Genomic DNA, 22,073 nt, shown 5'->3' with positions numbered 1-22,073 from the left:
GCAAACATGACGTTTGACATGACTCATATCCATTCAAGAAAGCTTGTTCAACAAGTCTAGAACAGAATTTAATGTGAATTTGACGGTGTGAAACTGCATTAAGCAATTTAGGCATGCATTTTAATTCTAAAAATTAATCGAAGAGGGAATAAATTAACAAGTTTATTAATATGTACCAAAGAACTTCAAGTAAATTTTTCTGATAAGTTTAACAAGAAATCAACATGTATCAATTAAATTGAATATCCTTTTGCAACAGCATAGATACATATATGTTCTCAGACTAAACAAATGGGCTTTTCTCAAACAATGCCTTAAAATATCCATTGAAAACAATCAGGCTACATCGTCTAACATTCACATAAGTTTACATTTATTATATATTGATCTATAGACAAGACTATTTTAGTGGATAATAAATTATGATTTTACATAGCTGTTACTAACTCTATACCTTTCTAAATACTTCTCCATTAGTTTAACTTCACTAGCATAGGCATTTAACTTTTCCCACCAGAAAAATGTCAGAATTCTTCAGACAAAATAACCAGATATTTCAAATTTTCACTCAAATACAAATTATGAGCAATCAGAAAACTCAAGATGATAATCCACAATTGTTTTTTTATGAAAGTCTTACAAAAATCTCGAAGTATCAAAACTCGACCCCCAGGAAGAGAACGAAATAAAGACAAACAATCATTGTTCAGTGATCGTGGGATCCGTTTCCAATTGCAAGGGGCTCAGTAGACATTGGTTGGCGTAGCAGTAATCGGGAAGGAGCGGCGAAGTCCCAGGCACTTGTCTCGGTCAATCAGGAGAGAGTTGCATTTGACGGCCAGATCCGACTCGAGGTTGGAACGGGTGCAGAGAAGGCGCTGGTGTTGAGCCTCTGCTTCCTCCAAGCGACGGTGCAGAACGTCAACGCTTGCCTCTATTTCACCCACCTCCCGCACCAGCCTGCCAAAAAAAGGACCTTGTATGTACGATGATGAAGATAAAACGAATCCAAAGAAGGGTGGATCCAGGATTTTTTTCTGGGGGGGCACAAGTGTCTAACAGGCAAATGGCCTTCTCATATTTATCATACGTAAAGTTACATGTGAAAGGAAAGCATTTCAACTTGATATTTAACTCGATTACTGTTTAAACAAATCAAAATGAACGTAACAATAATGGGAGAGTGTTAAAAATCATTTCTATTTTACAAGCATATGGGGGGTCACATGCCCCTGTACCCACCCCCTTCATCCGCCTATGAATCCAAGTAAGCATTAGTAGCTGGCGAGGCTTGTTGGAAATCCTTTATCGTAGGTGTTGAACGATTAAAAACTTTGCTTTTTCCAAATGGCAATTTAGTTCGTCTGACCATGGTTTTGTTACTGGTTTCAAGGTCTTGAATATGTTACGTTGTGATAAAACCACGGTCAGACAAAATAAATCACCATGAGGAAAAGCAAAGTTTTTATTCCTTCAACTCCTACAAAAATGAATCCACTTAGTATGTAATATAAGTGTTAAGAAGAGTGAAAAAAATGGTAGCCTTTAAGTAACATTAAAGCCTAGTTTATGATTGGCATAAACTTGAACTTGAATCTCCAGTTGAGTAGATGGGTTCGAATGGATGGGTTTACAATTGTGTGAAATTGTTAACCACCAGCTTCAACTGTCAACTTCATGGTTGAGCTTGGCTGTTGACTATTTCACACTAGCCCATGCACAGTACACTTAGCAGATTTCATTTTTCACCTCATAGGTTGCTAATGATATACAATATCATCCCATTTCTTTGGCTTCTCCACTGAAAAATATCTTTCCCCTTATTTTATTTCTCCATAGAAATTGTCATATCACAGAGAGGTCCCCAATTTTTGTTAAATGGCCAAATCTCAAACCTTTTATCCAACTTTGCGCTACACAAATTATACCCAGCAAGAGTTATCGCAGCCATAAAACTTTTTTTTCTCTGCTATATGGAAGCTACTAAAAACTCAACCCTGATCCATATTTCTCTTTGGCTTGGGTGGTCAACATTAAAAAGTTCAGGCATAAAAGCTCAATCACAAAGAAGATAACCTCCAGTATTAGGGTAAACATCTCCCCAAAGGCAACCTCCTACTTTTGAGAAGCATTCCCGTTGATGGCAATCATAAACCACCTGAGGGAACGTCCACTCAAAACATGGTTTACCATTGAAGTTGATGTCAATTGTAAGCTAAACATCATGAGGTCAGATGAAGACAATATTTAAAGAATGGTCCACAATGAGTTTATATATTAAAAACTAATTAAATATTAGTTTAAATAGATATCACACATTATGAAAAAAACTTTGAAACTTCCTTTTTTTATTGGTATAAAGCTTGTTCATTTTAGATTTGTGTTTGAATAAGTACGAAATTTTGGAAATGGGTCCATCATTGATAATAACCAGGTATTGTGTACCACATCATTATAAGTCAATTAAGTAATTTAATTGACTCAGGGAGTGTTGTAATTACATATTAAGAATTAACGTAAATTTCACCTCCTCTCACAGGGAAGAGTTGAAAGATTTCACAACAGCAGATAATAATGCAAGCTCTATCATGTGATTCAAGGTTAAAAAAATTCCTACTCCCTTCAGCATACCTGTGCTGAGCATTGTCTCGACACAGTTCCACATCTGGCCGATGAGTTCGGGCCTCAAGCCTTGTTTGAGCCACCTTCATTGGATTGTTCTTGTCACGAATGGCCTTTCTAAGGAGATCCATGTTCTTCTCAATATCAAAAATCTCCTGCTGAACCTGCAATACGAATTTATGTACAGAGAAAATTGAGGGTTGAGTCACAAGTTTGCTTGCATGTTGGTGCAATAAGACTTGATAACAATAAGACTTCGTAAATTTGATAGAAGTTGAGTGTGCACTAAGTAGGGACTTTATAACATTTAGCAACATCTAGCTCAACATCTTTATAATCAAGATGACTAAAAAGTGGGACATTTTTCAATTTTTTAAATATTAACCTTGACATCAGATGTGAGACTAAAGTGGAGTGCGATTATGATTTTAAGAGGGAGCATTCAAGTATAACGTGAGCTAGTTTTTCATCACTTTTGACCACTTGCACAATGTAAGTAAAAATAAGCATTTGCCAAACACCTCCCTCCTCTTCCTTATGAATTTCTTTTAATTTTTTTAATATGCTTGATAGAAATAAAAATATTTTATCCTATTTTTTAAGTGTTCCTTTAGCAATCACACATGATCATTATGGAAAAGCATCGTATAGAATTTCAGTAATATTAAATAGCAAATTAAATTTATTTTACGATAAATTTGATTTATTCCTAAAATATTGGGCACCTATAAAACACACCTACAAAAAAAACGAAGAAATAGAAAGAATCTTAAAAATTAATTTTCTGTCATCGGTTAAATTGTGCTACTACGAAATCAACTTCACAGAAAATACTATCTTTAGCGACGTACTCGAAGGTTTTAGATTCTAAAAATTCTGTGCAAGTAATACCTTCCTGATGAAGTTATACGTCAGGAGAGTGACAAATAGTACTCGATAGCAGGTGAGTACTCTGAATAATGGTCTTAGAATCTCCCTACTCACTCACAATCACCAGTTGATATTACATTATCCATGGTAAAAATCCTTCCTGAAGGTCACTCCCAACCTATGCCATTTGCAATTTATTAGATATTATTTTTAAATTTATATAGTGCAACCAAAAATCAAAGATGCACAATATGAACTCTCTGTTCGAACATTCCTCCTTTCTTTGCTGAAGATCATCCTATCTGTTGGGACACAGGATTGTAACTTAAAATAAAGGAGCATAATCCTGATAAGAATATATTGGAGGATGCAACTTTCCATTATGCTAACATCAGGAGTTTGTGAATATCCAGAAAAATACCCTAATGCTCAATGGCAATGCCACACAGTGACAGACTGGTTAACTACAAGGAAACGAGTGGCCTGCCTCAGGGCCCTTTATGAATCTTCTCTCTTAGGTAAGCAAAGCCATCAACCATCCCTTTCCACTTTTCAGCAAAAGTAAGGAAATTTATTAACTCTTACACTTCCCCAATCCAAGGGATGCTTACATAATACTTCTGAATGTCCCTTTACAGAGTAAGGCATATTACCTTGTGCAGATGCACCTGCAGTTGGTTCTTGGCTTCCAGTGTCTCAGAGGATCGCCGCCCTAAGGAGCCATTGGTGGCCGTCCAGTGGTCCCATGTCACAGCTGCAACAGACGCCATCAGGGAGTCAGCATCGGCACGGGCCTGAGCTGAACGGCCTCGCTCCGCCTGAGACCTCTGCACGTTCCGTCGGGAGAACTCTTCCCAAGATTCTGGTACACTCACCCTATCCAAAAGAAAATAATATGTCTTCATTAACCCTTTCAATGCGGCAACGTGAGATGATAATTTTGCCGGTAGCGGAAAGTTTTTTTTTGTACAATACGATTATTTCTGCATTTTTTAGGCTTAATATGTTACTTTTATTCTTATTGTACACTTTTTGCTGAAAAATAAATATTTTTTATTTTGACATTTATGGATGTCACCCGCGTCGTAGGATGACTTCTGTGGTATGCAACCCGCATTGCCAAACCAGCTTTTCTATCTCTTGATGGAATTTTTTCTGTAAAATCTAGTCGTTCGACACATTCATCTGCATTATTTATTCGGAATCAAAATATATTAAGTCCATTTATTTTAAGAGCTTTAAAGCCAAGTAATTTTGTTGGTTTTTATCCACAAATCAATTAGAGTGCTTTTATAAGGATTTCTCTACGTACTACATACGTTTATGAATATTTTTTCGTATTCAATATAATACGCAATAATACAATACGCAATAATACAAAAGGAATTGAAAACGTAGTATTAGTCATCGTAACGGAAACATTTGCTCCCTTACTGTAATCTTTTGGCGCTTTGGGTATAAACAATGGTTTGGTTCAAAAATTTTGAAATCTAAGAAATTCTGTGGTAAAAAGTATTTTATTTTTACAAAAATATCATTAGCAAAAATTTGGCATTTGAAATTTTGAAATCAATTGAAAAAAATCATAATTATATGCACAGTGAAAATGAAAAACAATAAAAATCTCGAAATATATATTTATAATTAGTAATCATTAAAAACGTTTATACCCTTTCATGAAATTCCTGGAAGCAAGGGTGCAAGCTAAGTCCAGGCTCACCTTCACAGTCAGGACAGATGTAAATGACTGCTTTTCGCACTCCCTTTGCATAGCACACTCTACATCTTTTTTGAGGTTTTTTACCCTTCGTCCCGTCACCAGCTATCGCGGGAAAGTGGGAGAGACCCTTTTTTGGTTGAGGGGATGGGGGCAAGGCACTTATTTTTGAGGACAATTGGGACTCTATTACCTCCATTCTATACTCATACAAGCTCTTTTTGTTGCCACTGAATTTATTGTAGAGTATATAGCTATTTACCAACATTATTTGGAATAAATGAATGGCAAGTTTTTTGTACCACTTGAGGGACTTGTGCTGGCAGGTGTAGTACGACAGCAACTGGTCGCAGTGATCGACACCACCCATAAACTTATTATACTCCACCACAGCTTCGGGTTTACCTCTCCCCGACCTTTCAGTGGGTACGAGGTTACACCCGAACTCAGAGGATATCAGAGACACATCCCTCTTATCCCTCCAGCGGAAGGCGCAAATCCCCTCCTCACTCCAACGAGCAACAATCTGGTTTTTTGCCAGTTTGTGCCCAAAAACCTCTCTCGGGTTCTCTTTTCTTGCCGCACGGAGGGTCCCTGTGCAGTAAGTTTTGCATTTAATTAGATCCCTAGCTAGTGGAACGTTATTATAATAATTATTTAAAAATATAATATGCCCCTTATTTTTAAAGTCTTCCAAAAGTTTGTGCACCACTTTGTCCCCATGTCCACGTCCACCCACATCGCTATCCCCAGAGCCCGCATAAATGATCAACGATGCACTAACCCCGCTGGCTCACAGAGCATGTACATTTTTATGCCATGTTTGTGCCTTTTCCCCTGCATATACTGCCGGAAATTCAATCGCCCTCGCCAAAGCAGCATTGATTCGTCTACGCATAGTTCTCTTCCAGGGGAAACACAGGAAGCCATTGTTCTATGAAAGCAATTCATTAGTGGCCTAACTTTATATAGGCGATCAGATGGAACAGGTTCATTTTCATCTGCATTTTTTGCAAAATGAAGGGCTTGCAATATCCCAAGAAAGCGATCCCTTGCCATGGATTGGCGAAATAACCGAAAGCTGAAAAATATCGACTTTTTCCAATAGTCTGATATTCTATTTGTGCGGACCGTCCCCATGTGAAAGAGCAGACCCAACCAAACCTCGAACTCCTCTCTGGTCAGTGGCCGCCAGTCTGTTATCCTTGCACGGGGCGATGGATTTCCCAGAAATATGCACTCTGCATTCCTTTCTGTTTCCCTTATGACTAGGTCAAAAAACTCGTCGGTAAACACGAGGGAAAAGTAGTCTTTGGCGGTCGAGCCACTTGAAAGTTTCTTTAGACCAGGGGATCCAATAAAGGAAAGGGTATTCCTATTCACTGGGGGATTAGCGGCCCAAACAGCCTCAGATGTAACGGTACCCCTAGCCGTTTCGGTACCCCTTGCCGCCTCGGTCGTACAAGATTCACCGCCACTTTCTGAGTCACTTTCTCCTGATTCAGAACCATCAGAGTCGATAACAAATGAAGACCCGCTAGAAAAATTGTCATCCGAAGAGTCCATGGCGAGAGCACGAATTTCATCCTCCCTTAGCGTTTTCCTCGGTTGTTTTTTCTTCGAGGCTATAATATAAAAAGAAAAACATTTTAATCATTTTTTTATCCTGCGAATAACTCACTCTATATTAATTTGCAAGTGTATATAAATGCAGCCATTTACCAGAAAGACCAGAGGGACCGGGTGTTTCATCGTCAACTGGGTTCATCGTAGGGTTATTTTCCCTTCGGCTCGTACCCTGCGAGACTCTTCTCTTCATCTTCAGTGAGGAGGTAAATACACTGAAGAAAAATTTAATAAAAGCCTCAGTTAGTTCCCAATACAAGTAAGATGGAACGGGAAGAAATGAAAGCAAAAAACTAATAATATTAGGCAGTGTATAACTTAGTGTTATGGATATTTGAATTTTTAATTTCAGAAGAAAATGACCTTTCGAGGTCAATCATTTTATAACCAATAAGAAAACTAAATTTGATACCACATAAAATCATTGCAACACAAAAATAAAATGTATGAATATTTTTTTCTAACGATGGAAAAACGTGCTAATAAAAGATACTTTCGCTTACCTCTTGAGATACAAAGGTGAATCCGTTGAGAAAAAAGTTGTCTTCGGAAGTTCAGGTGACAGCAATATAAGCACTATAAAAATATCCGTAAATTTCACAGAAAAATTTTGGCAAACACAAACACTATATAATAATATTTTTAAATATAATCTGATATTTCGGGGGTCCAAATAGCACAAAAACAACTGTCTAACAACGACCCAAGGTGAATATCACTTGGAAAATCTTGAAAAAAAACACCGATTTTCCAAAACTCGCAAAAAAATCATTTTTCGATGGAAACGGAAACGGAGCGCACTACACGACGGCTAGAGACCAACTGCAGAGCGGTGAAAAAGAAGCAAGTCAGAAGAGAGGCGCGTAGTCCCGTTACGCCCATTCATCTGAGACCCAAGGCCGTGACAGCCCTCGGCTGTCATCCGCGCCAGTGGCTGGGAGCGGATGACAGCCCTGGGCTGTCATCCGCACTGAATGGGTTAACATATATAAAGTACATTATATTATAAATTTATTCAACTACACCAGACTCCCGACTATCCAGCTGCGGTATATCCATGTTGCGGATTATCAGCGGATCTTTGGAAAGTAGGTATTACACGGGGCAGTAGGAGTACGAGTACCAGGCACGTCGCTAGCTGATCTGGCGCCCGGGGCAAACTGGGATCGTGCCCCCCCCCCCCCCCACCCCATAACATTGATATATCTGCAATCGGGAGATTTGAAAATATAATTGAAAACATTTTCATAATAAAGATATTTTATTGATTATGAAAGTAAAGGAGCTCTTTCGTTGCGTTGAAGAGAGCTGAGAGCGCCACAAAGTGGATAACGTTGTTAGTCAAAATTTAAAAAAAAATTTAGTCGGCGAACACGGTGTGCCCCAAACTTGCTGCGCCTGGGGCAAAATGCCCTGGTTGCCCCGCCCTCGCGATGGGCCTGACGAGTACTATCATGTTATCGCCACTAGGAAGATCGTGGTCGGGAAAAGGAAGCTCGTTATGAATCAGGAAAGCAATCTAAAATAACCGATAATGTGCGTAAATAATAATAAATTGTTTGATTTATGTAAATTTTGAAAATTACAAGAAATGAAAGTGAAATTTTGGATTGTTCCTGCTGCCTCTCCCCATCATTAGCTTGGATAATCAGGAGTCTGCTGTATGTATCTGGAAGGTACCAAGATATGTTAGAGTATGATTGCAGTAGGCATGCCGGGGAAAAGATCAAATGAACAAAAGAGGGATTCTAAAACATTTTATAAAATTGTGGGTGCCAAGATCAAGAGCATGTGTAGAAAAATTTCATTGGAATGAAGGACTCCCAATTATATGCTCTGCCATCTTGAATGGTGTGGTAACTTTATTATGCAAATGAAGGCTGTATGGGAAGATTATATGAAGGGGGATCTGAGAGAGAGAGAGAGAGAATTATTACTTTAAAGAAATCAACATAATTATGATATCACTGCATTTGATAGCCAAAAGCCTATTTGTGTAAATTTTGAGCTCTGAGTGACCCATGGATTAAATTAGATAAGAAAAAGGAGTTCATACACTTACTAATAGATAATAGAAAACTTCATCAGACAAATACTCTTCACCTTGGCAAAACAAAGACATTAACAATCGCAATGAAATCTATTTTGTGTTGATGATGGGTGATGAGGTGGGGAATTTTTTAAAAATTATCACTACTCATTGATCGAAGTAAATTCAGGGACAAAAAGCTGCATTAAAATGTCTAATTTTCCCGAGGAGTTGAGTTACCAGTGGTTATCAATGTTAAAAATTCCCAACTGAAAATGATACAGATATTTAAATGTTTAGGAAATTTACTTCTGGAGTCCACAGTGCTACAATTAACTTGAAAATGCTACTTTGAATACTACAATTTCTCTCTGCTTGTCCCATAGACACACTATGGCTGTATATAGGCTATGTATAGGGGTGTATATACTACACGTAAGACATTGTTTAAGTGTTAGACTTATACACTGATAATAGTGCATTAACATTTCAAGTTGCAGCTCTTAGCCATGCTTTGACTTAATTATCCCCTATGAAAAAATTGTATAAACCTGTTTCAAATTTTTATACATTCTTATACATTTCCCATGTATAAGAATGTATAAAATTTTGAAACAGGTTTATACAATTTTTTCATAGGGGATGTCTTTTCGTATATGTGCCTATCAGGCAAATTGCGCCTGAACTCGGGAGTTCAAAAATTGCGCCTGATGGAAGGTTAAAAAATTTTTATTGCCACAGTCTTAGGGTTAAATACTTCTTACGTAGGATCATATTTGTTGATGCCAGCATAGAAGTTGATGCCAGGCGAGAAGTTGTTGAGGCGATGGCAGGTGTGGTCAATGCCCAGGGCACCCTCCTTGTGCCGCACGTCTCGCTCCAACTCGTGTTGCGCAGCACGGTTGTCACGCAACTTCCATGATGTACAGCAAATGGAAAAGAGAAGAGGAAGAATGAAATGTCAGATCGTTGATATTATGATATCAGTGTAGCAGGGAAATTTCTTTGACATTCAAATGGAAATTATAAGAATGAATGTGCAGGCATCGCAAACAAAACTTACAATCAATGAAAAGATCCACAAATGTTTGTTTTAAGGTTGTTGTACCCACCTGGAATTTCATCGTTTAGTCTAGAAATCCACCTATATTTACTCTACCCAACAACTACAATGATGATTTTGTCCCCAGTGACTTTCATTTATCACTAAACGTTATCCTGTTGCAAAGGGATTTTAACTATGAATTTGCTTCTTTAGGGCGATTCAGTGGCAGACATTATGATACATAAATATGCATAGGCAGATTTAGGGGGAAGGGTTTGGGGGCACATGCCCACCCCAGATGCTCAAAAAATACACATGATTTTTAATGCAGTTATTATTACATTCCTTTATTTTTTTGTATTACGTAGCCTCATACATTTGATTTCATATTAATAAATTAATTTGATATTAAAATGAAGAAAATATTTTGTGCAGTAATAGCTGTATGTTATTTTTAATCTAAAAAATGAGAAGACCATTTGCCTGTCAGACCCTTGTCCCCCCCCACCCCCCCCAAAGAAAAAAATCCTGTATCCGCCCTTGTGTATATGGCAAAATAAAGTCAGAGAATAGGTGCCCCTGTACTAGTGGTCTACTCAGTGGATGCTTTGCAGACAGTCACCGAGAAGAAAAAATTTTCAGAGGAGGCTGAAGCTCCCAAAGCCCACCACCCTTAGCTACGTGCCTACACCAGGCCATTCCATACGTTTGAGGAGATGGAGTCTTTGATCCAGGAGACTAGAAACTTCCCTTGACTAGTTCCGAAAGCAGTCAAAGCAGCAAACTATAAAAATAACTTCAACTGAGAAGGGAGCTGCAATCTTATAGAATTATGACAAAGAGCCAAAACAATAATTTGGAGAAACAGGAGTGGCATAAATAAATCAGGGTCAGCTAGTCCATGAGCGCAGCCAAAAATTAAGGCTAGGGGGGTTTTAGGCGCAACTAATACTTTGGGGTGTTGGGGTATTGCATACCCTCCAGGGTAAGTTTGAGTTGCGGGGGGCCCTCCTCCAGAAATTTTTTAAGATTAATGGTTCCAAATGGCGAGTTTTACGGCTTTATGAGGGATATTTGATTAATCCTAAGACTTTTATACAAGTAATACTAATCCATTAAGTAAACTATTCGGATGTCAAAAGTAAACTTTTAAATTATCTACTTGAGGACTTTAATTTTTAATTTTAAGACATAAGTTTTTTATCGTTCTTTCATTGTTTTTAGATGTTTTTAACTTCTTGTAAATGAATTATGGAGAACCTGCTGATGAGCCTGTTTTGGCTCAGAAGGTCTCCTAATAGGGAACTTGCATATATTTCAGATATAATCAATAGCCCCAAAATTATATAAAAATATATGTTTGCATACCTCGGTGAAAGTTTTTTTATTATTTTATGACGTGGTTTGCGATATTTAATGCATCAAAGTTCACGAAAATTTTCAAATTCAAGTGAGAAGCGAAAACGCCCGATGATTGGCTGGTAGAAAAGTGACGTCATAGTTCAGTACGAGGCACGGCGGCACGGCCATAGTATAGGTTGCATAATTGAATACATGCGACGGCGTGGTTATGATTCATTTATTGAAGTGCAGACGTATCGGAGTTGTTCATTGTGACTTCAGGGCTATTATTTGATCTATTTCTCCTCCATCGAAAGCGATAGATTGCGTAAAGATGAAGGCATATGGTTATTCTTACGCTGATCCTAGCAAGCTTCCTGTTACTGATTCCATCATGATAACAGGGTATTTTAGTGAAACTGTAGACTTCGTCGGCTCGGAAAGTCGATGCCGAGAAATGGAAAGGTAGCTGATGTGCATCTGTAATGTTTTATAGTTCATAACAAAGTGAGACTTGCGTATAATATTGGCGAAAGCGTATACTCATGTGAAATGTGTATTCTTTTGGCAGTCCGGTAGAGTCTTATGGTGAACTTATTTCCACCTCGAAGCTGTCGATGATACTTTCAACTTAAAAATACCTTGCCTGGAGGGCGACAGGAAGCTCTGAGGAAGCCAGACTATCAATGTTTCAATTAAGTAGCGATAATATAGACGAACTTCCAACACAATCTACCATCTTGTGACTAAAAACCCCGAAGCCACTTCCTATTCTGCAGAAAGAATCGGTCAATCGCACTTCGATCAATATAATAAACACAACGTCTTCAGGTGTTAATAAGTTACTTTTGAAATGAAATACTTCCTAAATTAGCATTAAAATGTGCATGTTTTCCAAACAGAGTCTTTAATACATTTTGGGAGCTTTTCTCACGATATATCTGAAACCTACTCAAGGCGAGCTCATCGTCATTGCGATCGGTTGTCACTTAAAAATTCCGTATCGGAAATCCTAGAGGGATGACTTTCGACGATGACCGTGATCACCTGCACTCTCACTATCACTGGAACCCGTGGTGAAAATATCATCCCAATCCAATTTCTATTTGGTTTTAACTGGGGAAAGAGCAACATAAAACTGCGCATTCTTTGGGCAACTTTGGGTTTGACTTTCCCTCAAACACACCATTTCCCCTGTGGTGCACATCAGTCCTATCTTTATACGATGGCCTGACAACCTTTAAATGGATCCTTGGTTTATCCTGACAACCAACTGAATGGAAATTGCTGATCCACACATGTTCATGTCCGCAAATTTCCAAATCAAAGGCAGCGGAACATTCCTCTTGTGACTCAACTTTTTTTTTGAAAAGCAAGCAACGGCGTAGAATAAAATCAAAGAATGCTGCGATTCATTTTTTGTGACCACCTCTGGATTCCATTCTTTTTCCATCTACAACTTCCTTTATCTTTCGGGGTAAACCATGGGACAAGATAATGTTTAAATATTTTCATTAATTTATAACAAAATATAAGTTCGAAAAATACCCAAAAGCCGTTTTATTAATCCGCACTGATGAGTGTAAATTAATGTGGAAGATGAATGCTGTAAACGTAGTAGTTTTCCTTAGGTTGAGTTGCAAAGTTCATGAAGTTGACAAAACGGCTAATTTTTCGGTGCGCGGAGTCATTTATTGCACTGACCGTCTCTACATTTTTCAATTTTTTTGTAATAAAATAAATCAGAATTTAGGATAAAATTTCCTTTAAAATGACGTATAGTTCATTATTATAGCATGTAGTGAAGCCAGGATATAAATTTGCAAAGTACAGCGGCACATCATTTTGACGCCGACAGTAGAAGAAAACGCTGTCTTCTTGGCTGGCACTCGAATGCATGAGGATCAACGTTGCTCTATATTTTCATATTTCCTCCCTTGATTTTAAACATCATGGAATTTTCTATGTCCTTCCGTAACTGAAATTTGACAAGTGCCTTAATAATTTGATTCCATCGTAACGATCGTAACCATCGAGAAACACCTATCTCGATTTTTGTTCGGAAGTTGAGTTTTTATTCTACGGCGGCCGAATTATCGAATAATCTATGTTTCAAGTTATTCAGTCAATGAAATATGGAAATATTATTAATATTAAAGTTATCTTCGCTCTAATAGCACACGGGTTTATCATTCCGTTCATCATACTCTTATTTTTCCGAAACGCTCATCCCGACAGACGGCATGCATCGAGGCTTTTCTTCTAATTTTCTCCGTGGGAATGCAGACGAAATTTTTTTCTGGGGTGTTATTGCACAGAGGAACAATGCACCACTTGTATGCTTTCCTTATTTCACCCATGTTCTCCTTTAAACGCAACGTGGCTCTTCCAAACCTGCAGTTACTGGGCTTGGATCTTGGACTCGTACTGAACTATGACGTCACAGCCAAAGATTAGTGGGGGCGGTATTTTTTAGCCCGCGAAACTCGGGCGACTTTTGGGAGTCATTTTCTAGGGTATAAACTGAATTTTAAGCGGAAAAAAGTATATTGCTGTACTAAGTGTTTACTATAGTATATCAGCATACTGTTTATAAAAAGTATGCAATTTCCCTATTGTAAAAATATTTTTTTATTCTAAAATATCGTAATATCAGGGTTTTTCTCTTTTATCTTTTCTTGCCCAATAAGTCAGAATATGTGTTGGTTATATAGTGAAAAGCGTGTTAAGAATTTGTAAAGGGAATGTTTTTAATGTATTATATATATTTTAATATTTGAGATATGTATTTTTGATGAATTGTAATGTGTTTATAAACAAAAAAAAAATAAATTAATTAAAAAAAAAAATGGATTAAATTTTAAAATTTCTCTGAGGTTTTGGGGGGTTTTAACCCCGAAAACCCCCCCTCGCTGCACCACTGAGCTAGTCAGTCCACTCAAGTGTAAATATTGATGTGAATGGAGCAAATTTCTCTTCAACCTAAAGATGCCTCTAGGATGGGAAGAAGAAATATTGCCTGAGTAACAACAACTGCATGGCAGCAATCCCAGAAGCAGAATGGAGCAATAACAGCCAATATCTGGCATGTACCTTACCTGTTGCGCAACTTTGTCAATGTGCCTCCTGAGGCGGTCTTGAGAATTTCGCAGGGTCTCAACTTCCTTCAGTAGTGCCTGCTCCACTTGATCATGAACCAAGTCAATGCCTGGAAATACAAATGCACAATTCCCAACATATTTTCATCCACTTCAGTGACAGTCTGACTCTATTTTACATCTGATCAAAGGGTCCTTAGTTCGAATGCCGAGTGAAACCATAGGACGCCTCCAAACACAAAATCCTCTTACACTCTTGTTAGTGGAAGGTGTGCCAGGGAAAGGAACTGGACCCTCCAATACTCTGGAAGTTTGAAATTTTGCATATGGGTGACTTAGCCTGAATGCTACTGCCACCTATCCCAATCAATCTTCACGTTGAAATACAGATTGAGTGAGTGAACCTTAGCCATCCCAAAATCACTATAATCAATGGATTCACTAGTTGCTTGGTATCGAATCAATCAAGAAAATAAATGTCGGCATAATGCTTGTGTAACATTTCGACCATGCCGTGTGAACTGCAGTGAAATTCACACAAATTGTCATAAGAAAAAAATCCCATGGACTGGGAATCGAACCACAGACCTTTGACTTTGTAAAGCCAAAGGTCTGTGGTTCGATTCCCGATCCAGGGGATTTTTTTTCTCGTGGCAGTTTATATGAATAGCATAATGCTAAAGATCCATAGAGAAAAAATCATTCGCCTTGACCGGGATTCGAACCCGAATTCCCCCGATTTCCGGTCGAGTGCTTTAGCCAGTTAAGCTACCGAGGCGTCATTCTTCCCTGTGCATTCTTCCCTTCCTTCCCCATCCACAGGGAAGAATGACGCCTCGGTAGCTTAACTGGCTAAAGCACTCGACCGGAAATCGGGGGATCAGGGTTCGAATCCCGGTCAAGGCGAATGATTTTTTCTCTGTGGATCTTTCGCACGATTGTGCATTGCGGGTGACTCCCGTAAAAGTTATCACCGCGGCTAGTCCCGGTATACTTTAAACTAGCATAATGCTAGTTTAACAATATATGTATGCCTTTTAAAATAATAAATTCTAAAGGTGATTCGAAGATCCACCAATTCATCATCTAATGTCCAGGGCCCACCCCGCGGAACTTCGAGAAAAGAATCGGAAGGTGATTATAAGGGCCTTCCACCTGCTCGGCTCTTCATAAAGTCACGCGTCTTTCGAATATTTCTCCACAAAGTGCAAAACTAGTGATCTTCCCATCGCACAATATGGTGGCAGTGAAATGGTAATATCCTCACGTTTATGCACCCAGCATAACTCAATTTCACCGGTGGTGGCTGAATTCCAGGCGTCATGGATGCCCATCTCACGTCATTTTACTCGGGACAAGCCTATCATCCTTTTCAAATATGTATCTTTACGACAGGTCCTGTCGTGCCAGTTCGGAATGTTACAGCGGGGTCGCGGCGGGAGGTGGTACTTAGGACACTAGGGATGTGGGATGGGGAGAGGAAGAGTGGCGGGCGTTGCCATGTTTTCTCAATATGCTATGTCAGCGCATGGAAACGAAAGACTGTGTCAAAAGCCCTCTTCCAACTTGGCAACAAAGCTAACTCACTCACGAAGCGCACACTACGGAGGCATGGCCAGCTCAAGACAGAATACTTATCCGGGAAAACTGCTGTTGTGTCCACCTCTCCCCATTAGGCCCGTGCAGGGCAGGCGCGCACTAGCGCGACCACGACCTGTGGCACACGACCAGTTTTAGCATTGCAACTAATGGAGCGACGCGCACTAGGCCAAGTGCGACTCGTTGGTCGGACCCTAGTCGTCCGACCAAAATTTTTGAATTTGGTCGTCCCCGACTCAGCGGTCGTTGCGGCCAGAAATTACACACATTCTTATGGCGCGCCGCGCACTGACTCCGACTTCACTCCGACCCGACCAGCAAGAACGAGCAAGTGGACGGTGATTGTGTTTTGCTATCGTGGGTGTGGTTGTGGTCGTGCTCTGGTCGGGAGGTGTGCGACAAAGATCTGTCGTGGTCGTGGCCGTGGTCGCGCTAGTGCGCGCCTGCCCTTTGGACGGCCATGGACACCAGCACTATGCAGGGGGAGCACTACAGGGGGGGGGGGCGCCAAAGATTTCCAGGCTGGAGGGCACACCGGGATGTGTCCCGGTGGCCCAGCACGGGCCTATTCCCCATGGGGGATTTGGTATGGAATATCCCCTAATTAAAGGGGGGTCAGGGAAACGTCCCATGGGAATTAAAAAAAACTTTTAAATAGTGAGTTTTGAGCGTTTGCAAAAGTGTGTATATCATCACCTTTTTTCATAAAGTTAAGCACTTTTTCGTTAAAAAGAGTCATCATAAAGTATTTTCCGGGGTTAAATGAAGAAATGAAGATTTTAATCCAAGTAGTTCAAAGTATGTTTAACTTATTTTTAACAACGACTTATATTTTACAAAAGCAAACTTAATTATTTTTACAAACTAATAATTTTTTTGCTGTTTGGACGTTTGGTCGCCCACCTAATTACGTGGCTCAGGGCAATCGTCCGAGTTATCCGGCCCTTAAGCCGGCCCTATACTTGTTTCGGTCCTGTACTATGAAAGCGACAGAATTTCCCGGAGGTTAGGCTCTGCCTATCGCATTTTGGTCGGTTTTCAGGAAGTCACGTGCCCTACGTCCTCATCCCCCCAAAAAACTGGGGCTTACGTCTCAGACGCAAAGATATTTGAAATGAGCTCTAGAACTAGCGGTAGTGAGTGGAGTTTCTCCTTATAAAATTGTTTCAGGCGTAACTTGGTGGAAGTGCGATATATCCATTATAAAAACTACCATACTCAACTACCGACCATGGTTTCGACATGTTATGCCATTTTCAAGGAGTTTCTCTGCGTACGACTTTCCCGAAACTAATTAGAGGACAGCAGGCGTGGCACAGGGCCCAGAAAATTTACTGAATCTCATACCTCCATCGTGTTAATTCAGCCCGTGAGTCTACTAGCTATGTGGTCAGATAGCGTTACACAGCCTTCACACGAACTAGTATGGGAGCCGAAAAGATCGCTAAGACTGAGCTGCTACGTAGCAGTCGAATTCAGGGAAGAAATCCGCAGTTATTGATGAAGTCAACTTTTTCCGGAGAGATATGGCGGAACAGCATATTAAATGATACACAAAAATATCGAACTGTCCATTTAATTTTTATTTCACCAACTCTACTACACGTGCTACGATTGTCTCGCAATCATCATTGGTCAATCCAATCGAAACACGTGTAGTAGCGGGTAAGCTTCTCACGGGATTCCCACCGGGTTAGAAACTTCTGCTGACGTTTCGAGCTCTGACTTGAGGCTCTTCCTCAGGGATGGTGCATGTCGTTACGAGGAAATTAGCCATCTTTTTCAATTTCAATTAATTTTTATTTTTTAAAATATTTATTTATTCGATTAATGGTTTCAATTAATGCAAATACCAATTTCCTCGAAACGACATTCAATAACCCTTAGGATGAGCCCCGAGTCGTAGCTCGAAACTTCGGTAGAAATGGAATTTCTAACCCGGTGGGAATCCCCAGAGAAATTTATTCGCATAACTCGCCGGTGAAGCATAAAATATTTTATTGCTTTAGCGCTCTGAACGGTCACACCCCTTGATATGGGTGTACCCAGCGAGGGGCAGGAGGGGGCAGCCCCCCAAGAAGCAAAAGTCTTTAAGGAAAATAATATTTTTTCGAGCAAATTATTGTAAAAACTAATAAATAGCTTTTACAGTTTCCTTAAAATGTTGTTTTCATTCACCTTTTCCATACTTAAATCTTACCTATAACTTGAAAAACCATGGCTTGCCCCCCCCCCCCCCCCAGTTTTGGTCCCCTTTGCCCCTGAATGAGCCTAGTGATGGAAAAATCGATTTAGATTAAAATCGGAAATCGAGTTTTAGTAGTCAAAAATCGAGATCGAGCCATGATCTTCGAGTTTCGATCCAAAATTCATTTTTCAACTTCGATCTTGGCAATTTCGTTTGATCCCAGCAGCGTTTCTTCCGGCCTATGATAAATTCATCCGTCTCATGTTAAAGACTTTTCTCTATGGCTGGTAAAATTGGAAAGACACGCACTTGATCATCAAGAATGCATCTCAATCATTTAATCTTTCTTAAAAATTTTAGTGAAGCCGAATAATTACAAGCGGTGATCCCGCATCTTTAATTTGCGTATATTTATAAGTTATTACATTTAATAATTCAACCATGTATTCTAATGAGATTTTCTCTACTAATAAAATGTGTATTTCGAATGTTTACCGAATGAATGATAATGTTTTTGTGGAAACTGTTTTTTAGAGCCGTTGATTAATCGATATATTGTTTCAAAATTCGATTTTTGTTAAAAGATCGAGCTTTTCGTTTGAATTAAAAATTTATTGCTCGAGAAATCGATTTCATCCGATATTTTTCCATCACTAAATGCGCCCATAATCTTAAAGAGAAAAACTTTGTGACCTTGTCGGTTCTCTCGGTGGTAGAGGCACTCTTGGGCGATGTGGAGCGGGGCCTCGAGGTCGGAGAGGGCCTTTTCGAGGGCCCTCTTGGTGTCGCGCAGAAGTCCCGACTCGGATACGAGCCTCTCGGCCTCCTGCGCCACCTCGTCCCGCCAGAAGGTGGTGTCCGAGATACGCTCGCCCAAACGCCGGCCGCTCTCCCGCTGAGCCTTCACCGTCTCCTCCTCCGTCTGCCTGCGGAACAAATCATCACGAACAAAGATTTAGTCTGTCCCGGAGAACTGACTGCGTGAAAAGTTCTCGGTAAAGCCACCGGATTATGAACTGCATCGCTGCCGACGTTTCGATGTCCGACTCGGCCATCATACTCAGGACTACGAGTAACCTACGAGTATTGCCTCGCGAGTATTGCCCTGAGGAGAGTCCTCATAGCCCTGAGGACGATGGCCGAATCTGTCATTGAAACGTCGGCAGTAATGCAATTCCTGACCCGGTGACTTTACCGTGAAGTCTTCACGCACATATCATCGCCTTAGATTTTGTACGTGTATACTACAATAAGGAATCTATTATGCAAGAGACGCATTTGGGTATGGTGATGCGAGGTCTGAAATTATTGAAGAAAAAAAAGAGATACATAATTCAGTGGTAGAATAAGATCTCCCTTCTCCACAGCGCCGGTTTCTTACCAGTGTATAAACAAGCCATCTCGCCCTCTAAAGTAGTCTGTATTCTGAAGTGGAAATAAACGCTCCTCTACAGCAACTACTTAAGGATATTATTCAGCGTAGCAAACGCTACAGTAGTGATCCCGACGTGATATGAACACGCAACCTTCTGATCACCCAATTATCTCCCCCGGAAGGTGTTCCTCCGGGAATAAAATGGGGCTAACATTATATCCGGCCCCATGAAAGAGCGAGGCCTTCTCCTTGGTGATTATCGATATGGGATGATGGTGCCGTTCCAGTCATTGACGCCGCTCATGCTCCTCGCCATCGCCTACAGTCAGGTTGCTTATCGCCTCAAAGTTATTAAGCTTGGAATCCTCCATTCCCATTACCCCTTGTTCAGTGGCGTAACTAGGAATATGCTTAGGGGGAAACGGGGTTGCCGCACCCCCCACAGGCAGCGGGGGATCCGGCTTGCCCCCGGGAAATTTTGTGAATAATGACATGCCTGAAATTACATTTTACATAATTTTGGCACTTAAAATTACTATGCCAAAAGTAGACAATAGTTTTAAATATTTTTTTTTCTCTGAGGCTTTTGGGGGGCCAATCCCCCCATAGTTACGCCACTGTCCTTTTTTAACCATTTATTTTTTTAAATTTATTTGCTTCCATCATCTATATCGTTGTAACGCAGTGCGAGCTAACCATTTTATTTTGTTAATTAAATAGGCGTGTTTAGTTGCGCGGTAATTTTTATTTTGCCTTCTTACTGCCGCTACCCTTCTACTTCCGTCGTAAATGTTGGTGATAGTGCACCAATTCGCCCGGTAGTGTCTCTGAATACTGCCCCCGTCATCGTTTGGTCCAGAAAGTGAATATCTATTTTTTAATAAAAAATATAGCTCTTGATAATTATGTGAAAACATTGAAACCGGATGAGCGAATAAATTAGCGTGGGAAATTACGACGGCTGTTTGTATCTTATAACAATGAATTTCCACCACGTGAGAGACAGTATACAAATCTTGGGATTGCAGTATCACATATAATTGAATGAAGGACAAGAGAAAAGTTATTTACTAATTGTAAGATTGGTTACATTGATTTACTTAGAGCACCTAAATCACTAAACTTAAGAACTCACTTTACTTAAGTATTTACTTGAAGATGTGAACCTACAAATTTGAAACTAGCTTACAATCGATGTAATCTAGCAATGGCTTCGGTAAATGAAATATGGGGGACTGAAGTAATACGATATTTTAGGATTACAAAACTATGAATGATACCTTTCTATACATTTTACTACTGCCTTTATACTACCTCCACGCCCTACCCGAAATACTATTTTTCGCTCGCAGTGACCCTTCTCCTGAAAGAGCGAATTGCATACCTCATTGCTCTCGCAGCTTCCGACCTCAGCCTTTCGGAAAGGTTTCTGGAGGCGTCCGATTCTGAGTAGTTGCAGAGGTTGCTTTGAGCCCATTCGTGCGGAGTGAATCGAGTGTAGAGGGCTGCACGGGCGGCATGTGCCGGATTTCTCTCACTTCCGGTGACCAGAGATGGGAATTTTATCGGCTCCGTGACCATTCCCGCTGGGGCGTAGCAAGGGTCCATTTGCCTGTTCGTCACTGGATAGCTGGGTCTAGAGTAGAAAAAGCAGGTAACAATAAATATGAAAAAAACACTGCTTGAAACAAGTGACTTTGTACGTAGTCACGCGCAAATTTATATACATTAAGGGTGAATTTAGCCATGAAATAATATTTGAATGCGATGGTGGTTGGCGTAACATGGTGTAACCCCTTCATGATGCACAAAGGTTAAGAAAAAGACTTCGCCGTTCCACAAAATAAAATATATTTGGCTTAGCCGGGATTCGAACCCGGACTTCCCGATATCGGGAGTTTCATTTGTGAAATTTATCGTTTGTGTATATAAATAAACATTAAGACTATTTCCTACTTAACATCTAATAAATTGTTGTAGAATGCACTTCAAATGTAGTCAAAGCTAGGTGCAAGGCCACTGATGAATGAAACCGATAAAATCTTACAAAGGCATTGGCACGAGATTCTCGTATCCGAGCGTTGGCCTCCATGGATGTGGTCGCGGTGTTTCAAAGTAATTTGCGATTCTATTCGGCACCGTTGGACCCGCTGTTTTCTCCATGCATGGTCCAGCTCCCACCGAACTCCATGGGTGAAGTTGCTACAGAAGGAAAAAAAATTAGATCGAACATTCATCGCTCGAAATTTTCAGACTAGACGAAGTCAACTCACAAATACATTGCATTTGTTTCAAAATAGGAACAAAAACGTCACAAAATATTTACCATATAAGCACCAGATCTACAAGTCATTTTGAAGTGTTCACTGTGAAACTATAGAGATGAAATCCTACAAATTTGGAAATTATGGCATTACTTGGAAAAGATAAACATTGACGGAAATTTATTCTACGCCTTAGCGCTGTCGAAATACATGTGAATGTTCATCACATGTACTGACCGTAGTACATACAGTTTATGTCGGTAGCTCGAATGTAAACACGGAAATACATTCTCAAAGGC

At 39.9% G+C, this 22,073-nt stretch overlaps 1 protein-coding gene across 1 annotated transcript; it reads right to left on the bottom strand.

Annotated features, from left to right (window-relative positions):
• Window positions 1–148: 148 nt before the first annotated feature.
• LOC124165827 (tektin-3-like) lies at window positions 149–22,073 on the bottom strand. The gene is made up of 9 exons (XM_046543353.1): window positions 21,837–22,073; window positions 21,558–21,712; window positions 20,895–21,146; window positions 18,829–19,061; window positions 14,349–14,458; window positions 9,629–9,777; window positions 4,146–4,368; window positions 2,632–2,786; window positions 149–960 (listed from the first exon to the last, which is right to left on the bottom strand). The coding sequence occupies exons 1-9, from the start codon at window positions 21,861–21,863 to the stop codon at window positions 744–746; spliced, it is 1,521 nt and encodes a 506-aa protein (XP_046399309.1). The 5' UTR covers window positions 21,864–22,073; the 3' UTR covers window positions 149–743.

This window comes from Ischnura elegans, chromosome 9, assembly GCF_921293095.1.
Source record: "Ischnura elegans chromosome 9, ioIscEleg1.1, whole genome shotgun sequence".
Classification (NCBI taxonomy): domain Eukaryota; kingdom Metazoa; phylum Arthropoda; class Insecta; order Odonata; family Coenagrionidae; genus Ischnura; species Ischnura elegans.
The sequence above is the reverse complement of the archived record's forward strand: the minus strand, read 5'-3'. Positions and strand labels throughout refer to the sequence as shown.

What these genes read in the sequence shown, in the direction of transcription:
- LOC124165827 (XM_046543353.1), bottom strand. Translation starts at nt 21,863, where the DNA reads ATGACTTGTAGATCTGGTGCTTATATG. An exon ending in CCACCGAGAGAACCGACAAG is followed by an intron (nt 14,459 to 18,828) that starts GTCACAAAGTTT and finishes TTGTATTTCCAG; the next exon opens with GCATTGACTTGGTTCATGAT. An exon ending in ATCAACAAATATGATCCTAC is followed by an intron (nt 4,369 to 9,628) that starts GTAAGAAGTATT and finishes TCTTTTGGATAG; the next exon opens with GGTGAGTGTACCAGAATCTT.